The sequence below is a fragment of the Ornithorhynchus anatinus genome, chromosome 4 (assembly GCF_004115215.2).
Source record: "Ornithorhynchus anatinus isolate Pmale09 chromosome 4, mOrnAna1.pri.v4, whole genome shotgun sequence".
Lineage (NCBI taxonomy): Eukaryota > Metazoa > Chordata > Mammalia > Monotremata > Ornithorhynchidae > Ornithorhynchus > Ornithorhynchus anatinus.
In genome coordinates, this window is record NC_041731.1 from 31,185,488 (window position 1) to 31,210,081 (window position 24,594).

At 44.5% G+C, this 24,594-nt stretch overlaps 1 protein-coding gene across 1 annotated transcript in view; it reads right to left on the reverse strand.

The window, feature by feature from the left end:
* MEGF9 (multiple EGF like domains 9) overlaps positions 1-24,594 on the reverse strand; it is a 117,591-nt gene that overhangs the window by 13,401 nt on the left and 79,596 nt on the right. The window contains exon 3 of the mRNA XM_029062719.2: positions 9,470-9,609. Coding sequence (XP_028918552.1) covers positions 9,470-9,609 — 140 coding nt within the window. The remainder of the gene's footprint in view (positions 1-9,469; positions 9,610-24,594) is intronic.

Consider the following 24,594-nt stretch of genomic DNA (forward strand, 5'->3'; position numbering starts at 1 on the left):
ATGAGCCTTGGGCCCTAGAACCATTATGCTGTGCTTCATTCAGTAAAAGCACTAAGTCAAAATGTTCAGAACAGTTTCCAGGACAAACAGAAACTCCCGCTGCTGTTCTTTTGGTTTTAGGTCCTCTTCTTCAGTGAGAGGTTGGTTAAAAAAAAATTATGCACTCTTGCATATAAAACAGGGCATGGCCAATCTTTCAGAACCGAAAATTTAGGGTGGCACCTTATGCAATACCAATTAAAGAGTGTGCAGGCTTCACGGGTTTTTTAAAATTGATTTTAAAATAAGATGCAATTTGAATGTCTTCAAGTCCCATATGCGAGAGCATATTACATGTCACTCATGATATAAGACTACCCTCCTTTCCATCCTGTGTGCTAGCATGTTGAACAGTGATAGGCCACTGGGCTGCAAATCAGAGGTCACTGACCACTTGCAGCAAAATCAACTGCTGCCCAATGTTCCAAGTTTCAAGGAGGGCAATGTGAGAGAAGAAGATGAAGGTTAATTATGCTTTAATGAAACTCTTGCTCTCTCTGCTTGGAAGCAGTTAGGGCAATCTGGTGGGGAAATCATCCAGCATCATCATAATTACCCCCTCAATTATTTCTTAAGGATACTAAATGCCATAGTAGGCTTCAGGGGAAAAACACAATGAAAAACACAGATCTGGCCCACAAGGAGTTTTCAATCTGAAGTAGATGCAAGACCACTTGTAGAAAACCCTAACTCTCAAGAAATACTGACAGTGTATACAGTTCAGAAACAACATCAGAAGCAGTTCAAACAATCAATAGCCCTTCTAGGGCTCTCTTCATTCTTTCATTCAGTCATATTTATTGAGCATTCACTGTGTGCAGAGCACTGTACTAAAAGCCGGGGAGAGTACAATATAACAATAAACAGACACATTCCCTGCACACAGTGAGCTCACAGTCTCTCCCCACATCGACATGTATCCACATATCTCATAACAACCCACATGAATAGAAAGATATCAATAATCAAGGGTATTTATTGAGCGTTTACCGTGTGTGGAGACCAGGGGTAGATGCTTGGGAGAGTACGGTGCAATAGAGTTAGTAGACCCAATCTCTGCCCACAGGGAGCTTGCAGTCTAGAGATGTTCTTCTTCAGTCTCCTGTAGCTGCAAGTGGCATGATATCTCCTTCCTGGGCGAGGACAGGATCTCAGGTCTAAGGCAAGGCCTTTCCCAAGCACTTTGTAAGGTGCTCTGCACACAGCAATTACTCAATAAATACCACCGGTTATTTGATTAAGGATGCTGTGATGGTAAAACTCTTGGGATGTAGCAACAGACAGTCTCCCCCTCAAGACTGCTCTCCCCAACTAGACTGTAAACTCGCTTTGGGCAGAGAATGTGTTTGCTAATTCTCCCATGTGCTCAGTAAAGTGCTCTGCACACAATAAGCGCTCAATAAATACCACTGATTGATTGACTGATCCAGTTCTTTGAGCTGGAAGAGATCTGGGAGCCAACATGGCACTAGGGAGGAGGCAAGAAGGGAGACAGCACTGGGCTTCTCATCCACAGGCCAGGAGCAGGCTTTAGCATCACGCCCTCCCTGTCCAGGTATGGAAGTTCCGATGTGGGTCCACCATTTGCTGGGACTAGAGTACACTTCACCAAGGCAATCAGTCTTCATGTGACTACCTATCATATGCTTATAGTCCCTTTTCTACTCTTCTTCACCATTTGGCCATACAGTAGTGGAGTCTACAGAGCAAGTGGAGAAAACTCCTCACCCTTTGCTAAATGATAATTGCACCAAGCAATTAAAGAATCAATAGAGAAAGGTTAAATTTGATCTAATCCTGAATGCCCGATGAATAAACCATATGTCTTTCCTTACTGAGTCTTTCTTCACTGCTGCTGCAGAAATTCTGCTGTACCCAGTATTTCCTTTGATCAGATACTCAGTTTGGCTCATTTGCCAGTGCTTAATCAACTGGAAGTCAAATTGGCTATCAGTGACTAGCTAGCTGTTACATAACAGACCAGTGATCCATCCAGCCCAGCATTCTGTCTTCTACAGCAGCTGTGGGATGTCACGTGAAGGTTGCCCTCTTAGTCATCATCATCATCAACAATGATTTTTACTGAGCACTTGTATGCAGAGCACTGTACTAAGCGGTTGGAAGAGTTCAATACAGCAGAGTTGGCCAACACGTTCCCTGCCCCCAGTGAGCTTCCAGTCTAGACGGGGAGACAGACATTAATATAAATCAATAATTTATTACAATTTATAGATATGTACATAAGTGCTGTGGGGTTGAGGGTGGAGTGAATATCAAATGCTCAAAGGTCACAGATCTAATTGCATAGATGACACAGAAGGGAGAGAGGGCTGGGGAAAAGAGGAAAAGTAGAAAGAAAAGTTTGGAAATCATAATGGATAGGGATGGACCATTTTACTTTCCAAACTTTTCTTTCCACCTCTCTAAATTTCCCTTTAACATATATAGTACTGTCCAGAGAATTCAAAGAAGACATCTCTGACAATGACATTCACCTATGAGAGCATGGCAGGCTGAAGAAGCCAGAATGGGATCCACGCTGTGCCCAGAAAAAGGCTGTTCCATACTGTGTCATGCCTAATGCTTGCACTGCCTGGCACCATTTTCTCTTCTGCTTCTTATTCCTTTCGAATACACAAAAAAGAGTAACCCTTTTCTTGTTAGCCATTTGCCATGCCAGACTTCTCTAGGCAAATGGTTCCCTGTTTTTGGCTGGGATGCAGTATTGTCTGAAGCTCTATTTTATCGTGTCCTTAGAATGCTTCGTCTTACCCCTTTGCTTTGCGTTTCCCATTACAGCTCTCCGGAGAGCATTTGTTTGGGTATCCTACCGTGGCTCATTCTTCTCACGTATCCCACCCAGCAGAGCAGCTGTGTTGAAGTGAGGGTAGCTTCGATGCTAGGAGACTGTGTTCCAGAAACTCATTGTTTGTAATCCCTCTTAGCAATCCATTTTTGACCAGTCATCCGTGAATTTATTCAGACCCCTCCTAAACTTGTTGATATTTTCTTCTTGCATAACTTCCTGCGGTAACAAATTCCATATACTTACCATCTGCTGTATGAAGTGTTTCCTTTTGTTTGTTTTTAAATTCTGCCCTAATAGTTCAAAACAATCTTCAATAGGTACCACTCTGTCCTGGTGGTGGGGTTGGAGAACAACAATGATGTTCACCCTGCCCTCACCCTTTATGATTTCTACAGACTTCAACCATGTCCCTTCTCAGCCTGAGTCTTTCCAGCCTGGAGTCCTGTGCTCATATGGAAAGTCCTCTGGACCTCTGACCGTCTTAATTGTACTTATCCAGTTCTATTCTATCTTCCCTAAAATGGCTGGCAAGCAGGATTGTATGCAGAACTTCAGGGGGCAAAAGAGCAATTTCTTTGATGATGGATAAACCAACTTTTATGGGGGCTTCAGTTCTCAAATATAAAATGGGAAAACAATCAGCCCCTTTGACTACAAGAAAGATGCTTCTTTGAATGCTCAGTGCAGTTCCCTACCTCTTTGTTTCTGAAACTTAAGTTACAATTGCTCTCCTCATCAATAGGCCTGCACAGAAGCAGCATGGTGTAGTGGATAGAGCATGAGCCTGGGAGTCAGAAGGACATGGGTTCTAATCCTGACTCCACCACTTGTCTGCTCTGTGGTCTTGGGCAAGTTGCTTCTCTGTGCTCAGTTACCTCATCTGTAAAATGGGGATTGAGACTGTGAGCGCCACATGGGACAGGGACTGCATCCCACCTGATTTCCTTGTATCCATCCCAGGGCTTAGTACAGTGATAGGCACATATTAAGCACTTAACAAATACCACAATTATTATATTTTCAGGTCAGGGAAAGCCGCCCTAATGTTCCCCAGACCATTTCCTCTTTACCATTCTCTAAAATGTGGCCTAGTGGATACAGCCTGGACTTGGAAGTCAGAAGGACATGTTTTCTAATCCCAGCTCTGCCCCCAGTCTGCAGTACGACCTTAGGCAAGTCACTTCTCTATGCCTCAATTACCTCATCTGAAAAATGGGGATTAAAACTGTGAGACCCATGGGGGACAGGGATTGTACCCAATCCAATTTGCTTGTATCTACCCCAGCACTTAGTGCAGTGTCCTGCATGTAGTAACTGTTTAACAAATATCATTTTAAAATATTATTATTGTTGCTACTATTATTATTGTTCTACTGAGTAGCTCACTCTTCTACCTCTGCCTTTCCCTGCTACCACTTAGAGGTCTGCACTGAGAGTATAGGTGGACAAAGGGAAATTTGGGGGAAACAGCAGGATGGGCAGTGTTTACATTGGCTGAGAGGCAGAACTTCCCTGAACCACCTCAGGCTATTCTCCCTGCCAGATTCCGACAGTTCTGCCAAACTTAGCCTCTCTCTTGTGTTATGGAAAGTTTAATGAAGATTCAAAGGAACCTCAAAGGCATCTTAAACTTCCCATGCTTGTTTCTTTCTTTCATTAAGTTGGCTGAAATTTCCTTTCCATTTTTGCAGAAATTTTAATTTGCAAAGTGTTCTTGCTCCTGACTTTCTGAGCTGGCTCCACGATGCACAATCCAGAAATGGATTTCTTCCTGAAGTCCCAACTCATTTCTGGCCACATAACTGGCTCTCTTCCTCATGACTCCACCACTGGGATGATATGCTTGGTTTTCTTTGGTTCTTTTTTCAATGGTATTTGTTAAGCACTTACTATGTGCCGGGAATTGATCCTAGCTAATAAGGTTGGACACTGTCCCTGTCCTACATGGGGCTCCCGGTCTCAATACCCATTTTACAGAGGAGACTGAAGCCCCATGTCATATGATAGGCTGGTGGTGGATCTAGAACTTGAACCCTGTTCTCCTGTCAGATCTGTGCTCTTTCTTCTTGGAGGTTCTCACCAGTCCAGTCTTTGGTGAGAAGCTGCACAAAACTTTCCTGTGTTCTCCACTCTTGGATGGTGGCTTCATTCTCGAAGGGCAGACAGGAGGGTGGAGGCTGCCCTGGTCGTTTCCGCCAACCCCCGTCTCATGGAGCCTGGAGTCCCAGTGGTGTGAGGCTCTGGGCTAATGGATCCCAGCTTCTTCTTTTTTTTTAAATAGTATTTGTTAAGTGTTTACAGTGCCAGGCGCTGTACTAAGCAATGGGGTAGGTACAAGATCATCAGATTGGACACAGTCCCTGTTCTACATGGTGCTCCCAGCCTTCATCCCCAATTTACAGATGGGGAAACTGAGGCCATGAGAAGTCAAGTGACTGGCCCGAGGTCACCTAGCAGACAAGTACTGGAGCTGGGATTAAGACTCAGGTTCTTCTGACTCTTAGGCCCAGGATCTTTCCACCAGCAGCACCCGAGCTGCTTCTGAGTAAAGATTGGTGGAGGGCGGGAGCTTCACTCCCGCAGTGTTGCGCGGAAGGAAGCAGGCTGCCTCACTATGGGGCTCCTCATTAACCCCTCCATATTCTGTCTTTAGCTTATCCAACTTCTTTCCTGAAATTTTCACCTAGAGTGCAATAAATAGCTTTGCAGTGTCCTCTCCTTTCTCGCTCTATCGCTCTTTTTCTTGTTTTTTTCTGACCAGTTTGGAATACCATCTTCTTTCCCATGGTCAGCAAATAAGGGAGAGGCACACTACATCCTTCCCTCTGCCAAACTATGCCTCCTGAACATCCAAATTGAAGAATCAGGGTGGCCTAGTAGAAAGAACACGGGCCTGGGAGGCAGAGGATCTGCGTTCTAATCCCTGTTCCACCACTTGTCTTCTGCATCACCTTGGGCAACTCACTTCACTTCTCTGAGTCTGTTTCCTCATCTGTAAAATGGGGATTCAATACCTGCTCTCCCTCCTATTTAGACTGTGAGCCCCATGTAAGGAACTATGCCCAATACAATTATATCTACTCCAGCACAAGGACATGGTAAACACTTAAATATGATGATAAAGATGATGATGATGACGATTACTAATAACACGTGGAAATCCTAAAGTAAAGCCCTTCCCCACCCCTCAGACCTGGAAGCAGTCTGGCCTAGTGGAAAGAGCATGGGCTGAGAGTCAGAGGACCTGAATGCTAATCCTGGCTCCACCACTTGCTTGCTGTGTGACCTTGGGTAAGTCACTTCACTTTTCTGTGCCTCAGTTCCTTCATTTGCAAAATGAAGATTCAATATGTGTTCTCCTTCCTACTTACTCTGTGAGCCTCACGTGGGATCTATCTTGTATCTACGCCAGAGCTTAGTACAATAAGCGCTTGACAAATACCGCAATTATTATAATTATTATGCTGACCTTGAAGTGGACTGTACGCATTTACACCACTGCTTTAGCAGCACATCATCAATGGCATTTATTGAGTGCTTACTATGTGCAGAGCAATGAACTAATCGCTTGGAAGAATACCACACAACAGTGTGGCCGACACGTTCCCTGCCCACAGTGAGCTTAGAGTCTAGAGGACGGTGTGCCATCAGTACTTGCGGTCAATATTTGTGATCACCAAAGCACAATTTACCAACAAAGATGGCCACGTAAACTTCTCCTAGGATTGGAATCAGTTTTGCTCGGGAGCGATTCGATACCAAGAAAATAACAAAAGAGAGGACTGGAAATGTTCTTCTGAGAGCCTCTAAGTCCATCTCAGCCGAACTGCATTGTAATCATCTTCAAAACAAGGCTATCGTCCCTCTTCTGACAGATCTCCTGCTGACCTATTGCCTGCACGGCACAACCCTTGCTGCCATTCAATTCTTCCTTAACTAATGGCTAAATCTTCCAGTTGTGACCTGCCAAAATCCCAACATTCATTCATTCAATAGCATTTATTGAGTGCTTACTATGTGCAGAACACTGTACTAAGCGTTTGGAATGTACAAATCGTTAACAGATAGAGACAGTCCCTGCCCTATGATGGGCTTACAGTCTAATCGGGGGAGACAGACAAGAACAATAGCAATAAAAAGACTCAAGGGGATGAACACCTCATTAAGACAATAGCAAATAGATAGAAACAAGGTGATGTACATCTCAATAACTAAATAAATAGGGTAATGAAAATATATACAGTTGAGTGGACGAGTGCACTGATTGAGTGCAATGCTGAGGGGATGGGAAGGGAGAGGGGGAGGAGCAGAGGGAAAGGGGGGAAAAGAGGGTTTAGCTGTGGAGAGGTGAAGTGGGGGGTAGAGGGAGCAGAGGGAAAAGGGGAGTTCAGTCTGGGAAGGCTCTGTGACCAACTCAGGGGAAAGAACATCACCAGTATCCCCAACATCTGCTCTCTCTGGTTATCGGCTGCTCCTTCCTGCATCACAATCTTTAAATGCAGGGACCCCCTTAATACGTCTCTTGCTTAGGAGAAAAACCCTGAACTAAACCATAAGCAGGGCCACTGGCCACCAGAGGGTGCTGCCTCCACTGCACTGATGTTGAAATTGACAAAGAAAAGGGCGATTTTACATAAAGCAAGAAAGGTGAGGCCAAATGCAGGAACTTTCAGACCACACTCCAATTGCATTACCTCTCAGAAGGAAAAAAACCCAATCTCCACTTACAAAGCATCGAAAAAAGATTGTTGCTTCAAAAATGTAAACCTGAGAACAAATCTGAATTATGTTCCTGGAATGCTGATAATAATAATCTTCATTATAATAAAAACAGGGGTGAGCACATAGTTGGTATTTAATAACTAGCATAGGGTTGCTATGGTATTTGTTAAATGTCTTCTGTGTGCTAAGCACTGGGTAGACAGAGCTAATTAGATACAGTCCCTGTCCCATATAGGGTTCTCATCTCATTAACTGTCAAATACCCGAGGAAGCCCAGACTAGGCCTTCGCCAGAGAGCTCCTGGGAAACAGAGCTTCCGTGGCAATCATGACCACTCATAATTTCGCTAGCCTTAGAGGCTCAAGAAGACTCTTGAGCCATCTTGGGCATCAAGACAACAACCTAGACCAAGCTGAGGGCCTGTTCCGCCTCAGCTACCAAAGGAAGTGACAATTTTCCCTCGGGTTTGTCGCCATTATTTCCCTTGCTAGGGCTTTCAGTCATCACATCATTCTTAAATGAGGGCCTAGTGGAAAGAGCACGGGCCTGGGAATCAGAAGTCCTGGGTTCTAGTCTCAGACTCCACTGTGTACCTACTGTGTGAATTTGTGCAAGTCACTTCACTTCTCTGTGCCTTAGTTCCCTCATCTGTAACATGGGGATTCGATACCTGCTCTCGAATTGGGAGCTCCAGGGCTCACCTGATCAAGCGGGAGAAGCAGTGTGGCTCAGTGGAAAGAGCCTGGGCTTGGGAGTCAGAGGTCATGGGTTCAGCTCCCGGCTCTGCCACTTGTCAGCTGTGTGACTGTGGGCAAGTCACTTAACTTCTCTGTGCCTCAGTTCCCTCATCTGTAAAATGGGGATTATGACTGTGAGCCTCACGTGGGACAACTTGATTACCCTGTATCTACCCCCGCGCTTAGAACAGTGCTCAGCACATAGTAAGCGCTTAACAAATACCGACATTATTATTATTATTACCCCAGGGCTTAGAACAGTGCTCTGCACATAATGAGTGCTTAACATATACCAACATTATTATTATCAATCAATCAGTGGTATGTATTTATTCATTCATTCAGTTCATTCGATCATATTTTTTGAGCACTTACTGTGTGAAGAGCAGTGTACTAAGTGCTTGGGAGAGTACAATATAACAATAAAAAGACACATTTCCTGTCCACAACAAGCTTATAGTCTAGAGGACCAGCAGGAGAAGCAGGTAGCACTGTAACTCCCAGGGAAACCCAGCTTCTGATCACCTGTTACCGATTTGTACATTCCAAGCACTTAGTACAGTGCTCTGCACATAGTAAGCGCTCAATAAATACCACTGAATGAATAAATCCACTCAATTGTCTAGGTCGTGGGTGTCCTGGGTGACCAGATCAGGCCCTGCCCGCTCCATGAAGTCCTCCATGTCTCCAGAGAAGCAGCGTGCCCTAGTGAATACAGCACGGGCCTGGGAGTCAGAAGGGCCATTTCTAATCCCAACTCTGCCATTTGTCTGCTGTGGGACCTTGGACATACCATTCAATTCTCTGTGCCTCTGTTCCCTCATGTATAAAATGGGGATTAAGACTATGAGCCCCGTGTGCGATGGGGACTGTGTCCAAACTGATGTGCTAGTATCCACCCCAGCTTTTAGTACAGTATCTGGAGCATAGTACATTCTTAACAAATACCACAACTATTATTATTATTATTAGTATTATTATTCGAGGCTGGGTACTCCCAAACAGATGCCTGGGATGATGGCAGCATAACAACGATAGGGTTGAGAGGTCGCAGGACTCAAAGTTACAGAGTTGGGAATGGAAACCGGGTGAATGGGAAATACAGAAATGAATGAAAGAGGTGAGTCGCATGCTAAAGCCCTGGATTTGAGCAGTATTTTACCTGTGATGGCATGACAACTGTCAGAGCGATTATTGCATTGGCAGGGCACGCAGCCATTCGAATGGAGTCCGTAATACCCATCTTGACACTGGTCACATTTGACACCTTGCACGCCCACTTTACACTGACACTTCCCAGAGCTGCAAAGAAAAACAAAGAATTGGAAGAAGATAAATAAATGCTCGCAAAATGTTTAGGCCAGAAACGCCCAGCAGGCAATCTCAGCTAAGAAACTGCATCTTTGGGGAGTGCTTGGGAGGAAGCTTCAGGGCTGGTCCGGGGCCAGATAAGATCATATTCAGGTGGCCTGAGAGACCCCAGTCCTTTGTGATTACTTGGACCCCCTGAGTTTAAGGGAGCACAACATCAATCACTTTTGAACACCTCCCCCTCTGGACTGTAAACTCGCTCTGGGCACAGAATGTGTCTGTTTTTTGTTATATTGTACTCTCCCAAGCACTTAGTACAGTGCTCTGCACACAGTAAGAGCTCAATAAATTCGACTGACTGACATTTCCGAGAGCATTTCTGTTGTTCTTGCTGGTCTCCCAACTGACACCCTGCTTTAGACAGACCTGCCATGACATCTGACTTATCTACCTCAGCCTTGAAGAATCCAGGGTGGAAGCCCCAACCTTCATTCCATAAGCACAGGAGGAACCAAGGCAAACCCCTTTTGTGGAACACCAATTAATCAATCAGTGGTACTTATCGAGCACCTATGGTATGCAGGGCACTGCACTGGGTCTTGGGGAAGGACAATACGATAGAGTTTGGAGACATGATCCCTGCCTACAAGAGAAGCAGCGTGGCCTAGTGGAAAGAGCACAAGCATAAGAGTCAGAGGACCTGGCTTCTAATCCAGGCTCTTTTGATTGCTTGCTGGTGAACTTGGACAAGTCACTTCACTTCTCTGTGCCTAATTTCTCTTGATCTCCCTTCTTCCTACTTGGACTGTGTCTTGTGAGACAGGGATGGTCTCCAGCCTAATTAACTTGCATCCACCCCAGTGATTAGAACAGTGTTTGACGAATAATAAGCACTTAATAAATACCTTTTTTTTTTTTTTTAAAAAAAGGAGCTTATAGTGCAGCGAGACCTCAGCCTCTTCAGTTTGTCTGGGCATAGATATCGCTTGTTCTCCCTTTTCAGAATGGAAGCTTCAGGAGGACTGGGAAAACTTCTTAGTACAGTCCAGTTTGGAAGACTCTCCCATTTTTTGAATTAACCACATTAAAAGGGATTCTTGAACTTTACGCTTTGCTTTGGAAAAAGGGGCAAGAGATTAGGGAAAGTTGTGAAAACTTGAAAACTTTTCATCCAGTCTCCAGGCTAGAGCACCTAAAACCTTTCAGAATCACCTAAAAAGAAAAGGCCCATAACCCAACCTTTTCCAAATGATCATCTATGGCAGAAATCAGGCTTCGCCAACCAGAGAGACTGGTTGGATTAATAAAAACTCCACTAATATTGGGTCCTGCTTCTTCCTACAGCAAACTGCTACCACATATGTGGCTTTCGTAGCCACAATAATATTAAACCTTTACTACTTCCTGTACACCTTCTCCCATGGTACAATTAGGAGACTTACTCTGCATTTGGGAGCTCCTAAACTCAGGCACGGGCTTCTAGAGAGTGCAACAAAAGCAACTTTCCTCCCTGTCAGTTCTGCTGGTGACAAAGAAACCACAGGATGATTTTCTAGGTCTGAGTGCGGAGAGCTAGGACCAGGGCTCTGGATAATCAATCAATCAGTGGCATTATTGAGCACTTATTATGTGCAGAGAGCTGTACTAAGCGCTTGGGAGGCAGCAATGTCTGCCCTCCATTGTCTGCCTTTCTGCATGTGGGCCGCTAACTGATCCACTTAGCACAATGAGGTCATTCCAGGCAGACTGAACAACTAGGGTAGACTCGCATTTTTCCATGGTGTATGCTCCCTGCCCTCCCCCTCCACCACTAGGAATGGAAGCAGAGTGGGCAGATTCAAAGAATCCAGGATGGGAAAGGGAAGGAATTGTTACACATTCTTCCTTTTGATGCCTCACAAAGCAGGGCCAGCGCAAAGCTCTAAGCGACATCCCTCTAAACATCCCTGACACAGGGATAGGGAGTCAAGGGGAAGTCACAAGGGTAAGAATCATTATCCTCTTCAACCACTACAGGGTATTTATTGAGCACTTATTCTGTGCAGAGCACTATACTCAGCGCTTGGTTGAGTATGATACCATAGTTTGTTGTAGGCAGGGAACGTGTCTGTTTGTTGTTGCATTGTACTCTCACAAGTGCTTAGTAATAATAATGATGGCATTTAAGCACTTACTATGTGCCAAACACTGTTCTAAGCGCTGGGGGTAGGGGGGTACAAGGTAATCAGGTTGTCCCACATGGGGCTCACAATCTGAATCCCCATTTTACAGATGAGGTCACTGAGGCATAGAGAAGTTAAGTGACTTGCCCAAAGTCACACAGCTGACAAGTGGTGGAGCCGGGATTAGAACCCAGGACCTCTAACTCCCAAGCCCAGGCTCCTTCCACTGAGCCTTGCCGCTTAGTGTTTTGCACATAGTAAGCACTCAATAAATATGATTGAATTAACAGACACGTTCCCATAACGAGCTTAGGGTTACTCTTGTTGCCCCACCCTCACAAAGCCTCTAGACTCAATTCACTGCTTGGGGGAAATCAGGTTTCTGTGTCTCCACAGCTACCTCTCTGGAAAATGACTTGCAAGGGAAAGAAGAAGTGGTGATCAGGGAGGAAGGCCACATTCCAGAGTGGAACTAGGTTCTCATCTCCAGATATATATTGCTGTTTCTCTTGACACTCTGCTCCCTAGTAATCTGCTTCCTCAATGAGTTGTTCTTTCAAGAGCAGGATCCAAAACCCCACAATCGGGCATTTCCTTAGGTTCCCACCACACCCGGAATCAGCAACCCCACCCCTGCCCCTTGGTTCAGTGCCAGGATATCTTGGGGCCTCCCCACCAGAAGCAAGAACTCCTTCTGCCTTCATGAGAAGCTGTAGCTGAGCTCTACTCTGGTCCTGCCTCAGAAAGCTTTGGAAACTGGATGAAGGCAAACCCAGGAGGAACACGCCAATCTCTTAACGTTCAATTGGCGTGTAATTAAATTCTGTTCTGATCATGGTATGTTGGTTAAACCTCATTCAAAAGCACAGAAATGAACATCTTGTTACATTTGGGGGGCAAAACCCAGGGAAAACCCCTGGAACTGGGTCCCTGGCCCGAAGGGCTAAACAAATGAAATCTGAACTTCAAGCCTATTTAATGGCCTGGAGGAACTAGTCATTTTAGACTCCAGAGAACGGCTACTGTCCAGAACTAGAGGGAAATTTCAACTACAATCAGGTGAGAGTAACTATTCAGTGTTGAGCGAGTCTACCCTAGTTGTTCAATCTGCCTGGAATGGCCTCATTGTGCTAAGTGGATCAGTTAGCGGCCCACATGCAGAAAGGCACTGCCCTAACCTGTCTATCTGCTGGAAAATCTTTACAGATGTTGATGACAACATGCACTGCTCCTCTGGAACAGGAATTTGAGCAGCCTATGCACAGGACTGTGAGTGCAGGGAATATGTCCTTTTGTTGCAGTATTGTACTCTCGCTCTTAGTACAGTGGTTTGCATACAGTAAGCGCTCAATAAATATGATTGAATGAAAGGAGATAAACTGAGGCAAGCAGCACATAAGAGTCTTGCTCTCCAAAATGGAACCTATGATGAATTAAGACACCAAATCTTATACAAAATACTTTATTGCCTTCCTATATTGATGGGTGACATTTATAAGTAAGATCCGGGGTGGCAAGAGTAAGTTCTATGCTTACTGTGGAGCAAACCTTCTGGCTTTGTGCCGCGGGAACTGATCAGACTTCGATTTTAGTTTCAGGGCTGTCACTAAAGACTGCTGAGCCTGTGATAGGTTCAAGACTCTCTTCTGCTCCCTCTTCTTCCTCCTCCTCTCCCCCTCCCAATCCACTTCAAAAGGCTCCAAGACTCCAACCCCATTCCCAAACCCTTACTCTGTGCTGACCATCCTACCCTGCCCTGTGTGATGGGCAAAACTCTCTCTCTCTCTCCAGCTGCTGCCTTGAAAAAAAAATCCATAATAATAGTAATAATAATAGCAATTGTTAAGTGCTTACTTTGTGCCCAGCACTGTCCTAAGCACTGGCATAGATACAAGTTACTCAGGTTGGAAACAGTCCCTGTACCAGATGGGGCTCACACTGTTAACCTCATTTTACAGTTGAAGAGAAGTTAAGTGACTTGCCCAAGGTCACACAGCAGACATGTGGTTTTTGTCACTCTTGATAATCCAGTTGTGCAGGCTGGGCACTGCCCCCTTCCTTGGTTTTTTTCTTGGGGAGATTTGAAATAACAGGAAAGGACGCTCTTGAGGCAGGGGGGTGGCGGAGGGGAGAAGGAAAGTTTGGTTTTAAACTACACTGGTAGCCCTTTCTCAACATGTTACCCCTGGCCCATGGCCAAGTCCTGCATGTGTAAGAATTAAATCACTCAGCAAATATAAAGCTTTGCCTGTGGTCACTTCTTTTATAGAAGAAAGCCTTCACAACAACCCCTTTCATAGTCCCCCTCTATTAAAGACGGTTGAACACTTTTCGCAGCAAAGGTCAATGATATAAACGCATTGAAACCACAGAAACGTCCCGTTAACAGACCAATTGTGCTCATAAAAATCCACAGACTTGAAATAAAAGGCCCTCAGTTTTAGACTCGGGGAGAGAGAACACCGAACTGGGTCTTGAATGGAAGCCAAATTTTTAGAATACTGAGACCCAACAACAAAGGACCCGAGATAGAAGCGGTTCATTGGATGTGTTGAAGGGAGTTTTTTTGTTGGGTTTTTGTTTTTTTTGTTTTTAACTCCATGAAGACTCTCTTCCCTTGCTCCTGTTGCCAGCACTGACATGACCCAGAGAGTTGTGACAGAGATCAGATCAAGGCCCACAGAGGGTTTTGGGGTTTTTTAATGGTATTTCTTAAGCACTTACTATGTGTTAAACACTCTTTTAAGCATTGGTGTAGATACAAGTAAATTAGGTTGGCCATAGTCCCTGAACCACATGGGGCTCACAGTCTAATAGGAGGGAGAACAGGAGAACTGAGGCACAGAAAAGTAAAGCGACTTGTCCAAGGACACACAGAGCTGGGATTAGAACCCAGGTCCTCTGATTCCCAGGCCTGCGCTCTTTCCCCTAGGCCATGTTGCTTCTGGCCAAGTTGTGACAAAGAGATGTGATTGGTGTCAGCGTAACAGATAAAGGCTGCGATTTCTGCCATTTTTAAAAAAATGGTATTTGTTAAGCACTTACTATGTTACTATTTGCCAGGCACTTTGAGATTTGGAGTAGATACAAGCCAATTAGGGTGGATCTAATCCATGTTCCACATGAGTCTCACCATATTAACCCCCATCTTACAGAGGCACCGAGAAGTTAAGTGACTTGTCCAGTGTTGCACAGCAGACAAGTAGCAGAGCCAAGATTAAAACTCAGGTCCTCTGATCCGGTTGAACAATCCCTGTGTAAGTACCTTGTGAACCATCCCCCGTTCTCGCCTATCCTGCCGTCGACTCCTGGGCCACGTCCTCCTGTGGTCCTGGAATGCCCTCCCTCCTCACCTCTGCCTAATTCTCTTCCCCTCTTCAAAACCCTACTTAGAGCTCACCTCCTCCAAGAGGCCTTCCCAGACTGACCTTCCCCTTTTCCCTCTGCTCTCCCTCTACCCCCCTTTCACCTCCCCTCAGCTAAGCCCTCTCTTCCCCCCTTTCCCTCTGCTCCTCCCCCCGCCCCCAGCACTGTGCTCGTCCACTCAACTGTATATATTTTCATTACCCTATTTATTTTGCTAATGAGATGTACATCACCTTGATTCTATTTATTGCTATTGTTTTAATGAGATGTTCATCCCCTTGATTCTATTTATTGCTATTGTTTTTGTCTGTCTCTCCCAGTTAGACTGTAAGCCCGTCAAAGGGCAGGGACTGTCTCTATCTGTTACCGATTTGTACATTCCAAGCACTTAGTACAGTGCTCTGCATATAGTAAGCACTCAATAAATACTATTGAATGAATGAATGTAGTTTATAAAAGGGTCACAAGCCTTAGCGTCTATAAAGGACAACATGGTTTATTTTTCCTAAGATGAACCAAATAGAATGCCTGCCTCTTCTTACTGAAGTAGAGAGTCAACATTTGGATAGAGAATTAGCCATGTCAAGAGGCTAAATAAATATTCCCGTGCTTTAACCCCCCTTTAAAATACTTCTTGTAAACATTTCCTATACACGCCCAGGGATGCGCTGCCAACATGAATAAAGATTTTTCATAAAGGAACACACACATATTTCAGGTCTACTATTTTTAAGTAAAATTATGTATGCATAAATATATAAAAGGCAGCCCAGAAAAAATGTCCTTTTAAAAGTTCTCTTGGGCTGAGTGGGTGAGTGGAGGAAGTAGTAATTCCCATTACTGTAGATATCCGATTGCCTCTAGGGCTAAAGCTGGTAGATGGGAGGGAGGAAGAGGAGGAAAGAGACGGGTCAATTATTAAGGGGGCTGGGAAAGGGGTAGGGAGGAGGTGGTTTAAATTGCTCGACTCAAATAATAGGTTGTGAAGAGAAAAGACGAGGACGGGGCAGGGGGCTGGAAGATATCCCTAGAGCTGAAGTAATAATAATAATAATCCCACATCACCTCTTAGGGGTACAGGGAGAAGGGCATGGGGTTCCAGATTCACCGATACCATTACCATTCCTCCAACTATAGAGAAGCATCAGAGTCTAATGGACAGAGCACCAGCCAGGGAGTCAGAAGGACCTGGGTTCTAATCCCAGCTCCTCCCACTAGACTGTTGAACCTTGGGAAAGTCACCAAACTTCTTTGTGCCTCTGTTACCTCATCTGTAAGATGGGGATTAAGATGGTGAACCCCATGTGGGATAGGGATTGTGTCCCACCTGATTACCCTGAATCAATCCAAGCACTTTGTAGAGTTCCTGGCACAGAGGAAATGTTTAATAAATACCACCCCTCACTTCAAAAAAAAACAAACTGCACTTGACAGATGGTTATTTTTGATTATGTTACCTTTGAAGGGGAGAGGAAAATGGGTGGGGTCCATGTGAGATGAAGAAAACGACAGAAATGGAGTATCTAACTCTGTCGTACTCTCCCAGGTGCTTAGTACAATGCTCTGCACACAGTACATGCTCAACAAATACATTATTAACAATAATAATAATGGTATTTTCTGAGTGTTTACTATGTGCCATGCTCTGCACACAATAAATGCTCAACAAATACCATTATTATTATTAATAATAATAATGGTATTTTCTGAGTGTTTACTATGTGCCAGAGACTGTTCTAAGCACTGGGGTAGATACAAGATAATCGGGTTGGACACAGTCCCTGCTCCACATAGGGCTCCCAATCTTAATCCCCATTTTATAGATGAGGGAACTAAGGCCCAGTGAAGTGACTTGCCCAAGGTCTCACAGCAGACAAATGGCAGAGCTGCGATTAGAACCCATGACCTTCTGACTCTCAGGCCCGTGCTCTATCCACTAGGCCATGCTGCTTCTAATTGAGCAGTAGAGGTGCAGGAATTGGGGCAAGGGGTTAAGACTACTAGTAGCATTCAAGTCCACCAGAAATGAAGACACTGTACTTTAGTACAGATCCAGGATAAAAGGTGACTGGACTTGATGTGCTCTCCTTGTACAAACTATCTGTGCCACATGGCTTCTAGTTTTGGGGGCTGCCACATTTCTTGGCACAAGCTACTGTCCCAGAAGGTACTCTGTCTGAACTGCCAGTCTGCTTCTGGCCAGGCATGGAAAGCACGATTTCAACTTGAATAATACATTTTCAACTATTTAGGCACTGATTACCCATTGTGAGAAGTAACTACAGGTCACCTTCCTCTTTTCCTTCTTGCTCTGCCTGTTAGATTATCAGCACCCTTGTCGCAGGGTGGAAGTGGGAGGTACAAATGGAACTGAAATCTTTACTACGTTTTAGCAGCTCTTGTAGAAACCAGATGGAGGGATTGGGGGACCGGAAGACAGTGAGGTCTAGTGGAAAGGAGTCAGGAGATAAGGGTTCTAGTCCCACCTCTGCCACTGGCCTACGTGACCTTGGGAAAGTCATTAAACCTAGGACCTTGAGCAGACCTCTAGACTGTAAACTCACTATGGACAGGGAATTCCATTATACTGTTCTTTCCCCGGCACTTAGTACAGTGTTCTGCACACAGTAAACCCTCAATAAATATGATTCACTGACTTCACCTCTCTGAATCTCAGTTCCCTCATCTGTAAAATGGACAGTGGATACCTACTCCCCCTCCCACCCACACTGTGAATCCTGTGCAGGACAAGGACCGTGACCAATTAGATTATCTTATATCTGTCCCAGTACTTAGCACATAGTATGGGATTAATAAATGCCACAAGTAATATCATTACTTCAATTACCCAAGCTATCTCTGTCTCGTTAATTGGGATAATGCAGAATTTGCTGTTTGTTGAGGGTTGGGTATCAGACTGCAAAGAGTTTCAGTCAGTCACTCAATTGTATTTACTGAGTGATTACTGTGTGCACAGCACTGTGCTAAGCACTTGGGAGAGTACCCTACAACAATGAACAGACATATTCCCTGCCCACAACGTTTCATAACAGGGAAAGGGAAGCAAGGGAAAGTAAAAATTATTAGTAAATGAACTATTCATTTCCATATTGTTTTCTCTGTGAAGGTCCCACCCCCAAACCCTATTGCTTTGATTGCTCCTTTTTGATTTTTTCAACAATGTCACCATTTGGCACGTTTGAAAGTTTGATCTTCTGCTTTTCGTTTCCCCTCCTGTAGCACAACACAGACTTAAGCAACCATTATGCAATCAGGAAAGCTCCTTTTGTGGAAGGAAGAAGGGTGGCTTTGTCGAAAACATTGGGACATTGTGTTAAAAATTCCTCACTCTTTTGAGGGAGAGCAGCCCAAAAATCTGTTTTGAGGCATCTATCCGCTACACTGAAATTCTTGAAGAAAGAGCATTTCATAAGGTCAAAGATATTGCTGAATATCTCAGCCTGAAGGGACAGGCAAAAGTGTGTTTAAAATTTCATTTGAAAATTAAAAATAGAGCTAGGATAAACTCATGGGAAGAAAGTCTTTTCTAGCTTTATTTCCATGAAGTAAATGCACTAACTTGACCATCAGCAGAAGCGTTTCCTGTCCCATTCATCCTCAGCAGAGATTAGCAGTTTCCCACTATAGGTATGTGTGTGCCCAGGGAGAGTTTCCCCAAACGGTACATCTGCTCCTTTGTTCGCTGGGAAGGCTTCATGTCGCCTAAGAGCTATTCTAGAAAAGCGAGCATGAGCAGATAAAACATTGAGACCAAGCATTTTCCCAGTTAAAGGGAGCTTGTCTGTCACATTCACATTTTCGGATCAGACAGCTCTATGGCAAGATGTGAGAGTTTGGCTCCAAGAAGAGAGCATTACTAATACATGTAGTGAGAAAGCCAGAACAACCAATTTCAATGTACATAAATTCAACGTAGGCATGGGAACCAAGTTTGCTGTCTTTACTAGCTCTGCCACAGAGATTGTTTTGTGTTCCCTTGCTTCTATTATCTGTTTTTGTAATTTTTTTTTTTAACATTTCTCTGGCAAAATCCTCCATCATCCAGTTGTCTCCTTGATGAAATAAAACGGCATCCACATTTTTTCTGATCTGCCTGAAGAATCTTTTCTCTAGGACTCGGGAGCTGTAGTTTGTTAGCTGTCTTTGGCACTAATTGCCCATTTTCCCATTCCAAAACCCACTCTGCAAAGCCTTTAATATCCAAGTCCACAAAGCCAACTGATATGCAAATTTACCTCAGTGTAGGCAGTTTTGTGGAACGTTCCTAATCAGGCTGGTGCAGAGGCCCCAGTGATCATTTTAGAAAAGCCACAGAGGTGGATTAAGAGATGTGAAGATGAGAAATGGGCAAGCCATAGGTGACAGATGGGTAACGTTCTCATACAGATTTCTCCAGGTTCATCGGGGCAGCTCTGTCAAATCGAGAAACATTCTACAAATCCCTCCTTATGGTCCTTTCTTCAACTCCCTGCCACACACTGAGGGATAAACGTTCCAAAGGTGGACACATGCGAACAGGCTCTGTACCCACGAGATAGTTTGAGGGCTGAGCTCGCCAAGGCAGACCAGTGGTGGAAGAATACTGGCTGTGTGTGCTTGCTTTGGCTCTAGTCGATGATCTCCATGTGCTGCACCTGATTCAGCCTTCAAGTTCAAAAGTGAATCACCATACTGATGTCACACAGGGTGTTTTCACTTTTGGAAATTGGTGGGCCCAGAGGAGGAGGAGGGACCTGGCCTGGTCCATTTCTCCTGCTTCCTTTGCTCTCTGGAGTGGAGCAAGATGTGAAAGTTTGGCTCAGTGGAAGGAATCAGTGAATTCTCTGCTGCTGGCATCCCCTTTGTCCCTCCCTCAGCCCCCATGGGCAGAATAAGCAGGGAAGGAGGTAGAAGCGGGTAACTTGAGCCTGCTTCACCACATTTTTGGATTAGGAGTTCCCACTGGTTTAATTAGTATTTATTTTTCAACGAATGATTCTAAAACCAGTAGAAGCATCATCTCGTGGAAATACTGTGGGTCAGGGAGTTCAGTTCCTGGTCTGCTCAGTGACTTTGGTCAAGTCACAGTCTCTCTGGGCCTCAGTTTCCTCATCTTTAAAAGGACATAAGACACCCACTCTCCTGTTCCCTTAGACCACAAGTCTCCCCCTAGACTATAAGCTCATTATGGACATTCTGGACATGGAATGAGTCTGTTATATTGTATTTTCCCAAACATTTAGTACAGTGCTCTGCACATGGTAAGCGCTCAATAGATATCATTGACTGATTGGATATGAACCCCGTGTAGGAGAGGGACTGCATCTGATCTGATTATCCAGTGTCTACCCTACCGTTTATCACAGACTAACCGCTTAATAAATGCCTTAAAAATAGTAATTATTATTTACTGTTTCTGAGTCTAAGCCTGGCTGAATTGGGAGGTGTGTTTTAAGGTGGGAGGAGAGAGAAGAGTGGTTAAGTTTCCTCAGTAACGTTGGTGGGAAGGTTGCTTGACAGTGGTCAGAGTGAGGCAATCAATCAATTGTACTTACTGTTTACTGTGTGCAGAGCACTGTACTAAACACTTGGGAGAGTACAATGTAACAGAGTTACTAGACACAATGCCTGCCCACAATGAGCTCACAGTCTAGAAGGGGAGATAGACATTTATATAAATAATAACAATAATAATGGTGTTTGTTGTTATTAATAATAATAATGATATTTGTTAAGTGCTTACTATGTGCCAAGTACTGTACTAAGCACGAGGGTGGATACAAGCAAATCAGGTTGAACACAGTACCTGTCCTATAAGGGGCTCACAGTCTCAATCCCCATTTTACAGATGAGGTAACTGAGGCACAGAGAAGTGAAGTGACTTGCCCATGGTCACATAGCAGACATGTGACTGAGCAGGGATTAGAATTATGTCCTAATTAGGATTAGATTGGGGATTAGAACCTATTACATTCTGACTCCTAGGTCAGTGCTCTAGCCACTATGCCATGCCGCTTCTTTAAGAGATAAGCACATAAGTGCTGCGGGTTTGAAGGAGGGATGAATAAAGGGGGCAAATGAGGGAGATACAGAAATAATAATAATAATAATAATGTTGGTATTTGTTAAGCGCTTACTATGTGCCGAGCACTGTTCTAAGCGCTGGGGTAGACATAGGGGAATCAGGTTGTCCCACGTGGGGCTCACAGTCTTAATCCCCATTTTACAGATGAGGGAACTGAGGCACAGAGAAGTTAAGTGACTTGCCCACAGTCACACAGCCGACAAGTGGCAGAGCTGGGATTCGAACTCATGAGCCCTGACTCCAAAGCCCGTGCTCTTTCCACTGCGCCACGCTGCTTCTCTGAGTGGGAAGAGTGGGAAGAGATGAAATGAGGGCTTAGGTGGGGACAGAGTGTTTGTCCTCCTGCTTCAATCCTTGACATATCATCTCATCAACTCCCATTAGCGGAATGGGAACCCCATCATTCTCTGCTTTTCAAACAAAAGTATTCCATGAAAGAGGAATCTGCTCATGGGGGGCGGGGGGAGGAGGAGGGAGGCAAGCACCCTGCTGATGAACCCTGGGCCCTGGGGCAAAGTTCGAGTTCGAAGGCAAAGACCCCTGGGCAAGGTTTTGGTTTTTTTTTAAATCTTTTAATGGTATTTGTTAAGCACTTAGTATGTGCCAGGCACTGTCCTAAGCACTGGGGTAGATACAAGCTAATCAGCTTGGACACAGTCCCTGTCCCACACAGTGCTCACAGTCTTAATCCCCACTTCCACAGATGAGGCCCAGAGAAGTGAAGTGACACACCCAAGGTCCCACAGTAGACAAGTGGCGGACCTGGGATTGGAACCCAGGTCCTTCTAACTCACAGGCCTGTACTCTATCCATTAGGCCACACTGCTTCTCTAGGCAGGTTCAGGTCTGTCCTTCGGGTGGGACAGAGAATAAGAGGAATCAGGCCTGTGCTTGAAGGATTTGGTAGGACATTAACTTAAGAGCTTCCTGGTGGGGTAGAAGGTTAGACACTGGAATTGGTTGCCAAACACACTTCTACACTTCTGTGCAGAACCTCTTCCCATGAAGCTTCTCTGGATGGGATAGTTTGAGGAGGGCTACTTGAGACAAGGGGGGTGAACTAGATAGGCTCTGAAGGTTCCTTGAAGTCTCATCCTTCTGATTCAAACCCCGAAGCCACAGTTAGGGCTCCGGTGTGTGTGCATCTAGTCTTATGAGTTCCCAATAGCTAAATATATATGTAATAACTGTGAGCCCTAAATGGGGCAGGAACTGTGTCCAAACTGCCTGTATCTGGTATCTACCCCAGCACTTAGGGCGGTGCCCGACAGATAGTAAGTGCTTAACAAATATCATTAAAAAAACTTAATAAACTACTTCTGCAGTATCATCAAGGGGAAATGAGGCATATTAAGAACATCAAATGGCCTTTCTCCGAACTCCCATCACCCCAGTCTGATCCTTCGTCAGGCACACATCCAGAAATTAACCAACTCCCACATTTTGTGCTCATCACATCATTCTTCTTGAGAAAATTAAACAAAACATGACATACACATACACACACACACACAGCTATTTTACTTCTCAAAGAACTATGAGACAAAGCAAGAAATAAGTCTGAATTACCAATAACTTCAGCCAATAAAATTACCTTGATCGTAAAATTGCCTTCATTGGGTGTTCAATAAGGAGTTTAGAGAAAAAAAGATCTCAGACATAAAAGATAACAGATTCATTTAAAGCAGACAATACAATAGTGTAGATCAGCCCATGGTTCCTTGCATAATGTTCAAACAATACAATTTTTTAACACACTTCTATAAAAGACGAATCCATCCCCAGAGAGGCATAGCTGACAGTCCATTAGTTCAGTGATGATGAACAACTACAAACTATATTCAATTGCCCAATAAAAATGAGAATTGCCTTCTTGAAAACATTTTATTTATGTGTCTCATCAGCTTGTTGTCTTGGGTGTCAACAGCCAGCCGGAACACCAACTCAAGGGTCTAGTGGGAAAAATCTGTTCTGTGAAAATACCCCCTTAGGGTCAGCCAATCAATAAATAGCATTTATTGAGCATCAGCTGCATATATGGCACTATACTAACTGCTTGGGGGAGTAGAATAGAATTAATAGGCATGATTCCTGCCCTCGAGGGGCTTACAAAACTAGTGGGGGGGAAACAGACACTACAATAAGTAACAGGATGAAGAGAATACTAATAGGTAGTTCTAGTACTACCTAATCTCGCTGATTTCACTCCTCAAACACCAACCTACTCATTGTGCTTTGATTTTATCTATCTTGACCCTGACCCCTTGCCCATGCCCTCCCTCAGGCCTGGAACTCCCTCCCCCTTCATATCTGATAGACCATCATGCTCCCCATCTTCAAAGCTCTACTAAAATAATATCTCCTCCAGGAAGCCTCCCTTGATTAAACCCTTATTTCCCCCCACCCTTCTGCGTTACGTATGCACATGGCTGTCTATCCCTTCAATGCGTTGATACTCATCCCACCCCCAGCCCCACAGACTTTCTCCTATCTATAATCTATTTTAATATCTGTCTTCTCTTCCACACGGTAAGCTCCTTGGCACATCTACCAACTCTACTGGATTGTACTCTCTCAAGCACCTGGTAAAGTGCACCCAGAAGCACTTAATAAATATGACTGATTGAAGGAGAAAGAGGCACTGTGAGTAGGTTAGCATGTGAGAAATGACTAGTGCAAGCTACGGTGTAGTGACACAAAAGAATGGAAGCGTAGGAGGAAGAGGGTTGATTGAGTACTTTCAAGATCAGGAATTTCTGATGTAGAAAAGAATGAATAACCTCTGGAGGTTTTTGAGAAATGGGGAGACATGTCCAGAATGACGTTTTAGAAGGTGATTCAAACAGCAGAGTGAAGCAGGGACTGGGGAGGGGAGAGAGAAGAACCAGGGACATTTGTGAGGAGGTTGTAGTAATCGAGTCAGCATATGACAAGTGCCTGGACAAGAGTGTTGGCAGTTTGGATGGAGAGAAAGGGACAGATTCTGGGAATACCAAATAAGAAGAACCGTGAGGATTTGGCAACAGGTTGAATATAAGGTTTGAAAGAGGGAGTCAAGAAATGGACTTTGAGAAATGGGAAGGATTGTGATGGGAGAGTAAAGAGGTTGAAAGGATCTAGGAAGGAAAATGAGGAGTTCACTTTGGACTTGTTGGGGTTGTGGTGCCAGTAGGACATACAGGAGGAAATCTGAGACTGTACAGAAGGAGAGGTCAAGCCTAGCAAGGTGAACTGGGGAATCACCCACAAAGAAGTAGTAGTTAAAGCCATTGGGGCACTGGTAAATTGAGGAAAAAATGAGGGCTTAGAAGTGAGTCTTCAGGGAAACTTTCAGTTTGGAGTGGGAGACAAAGAAAGTGTTGG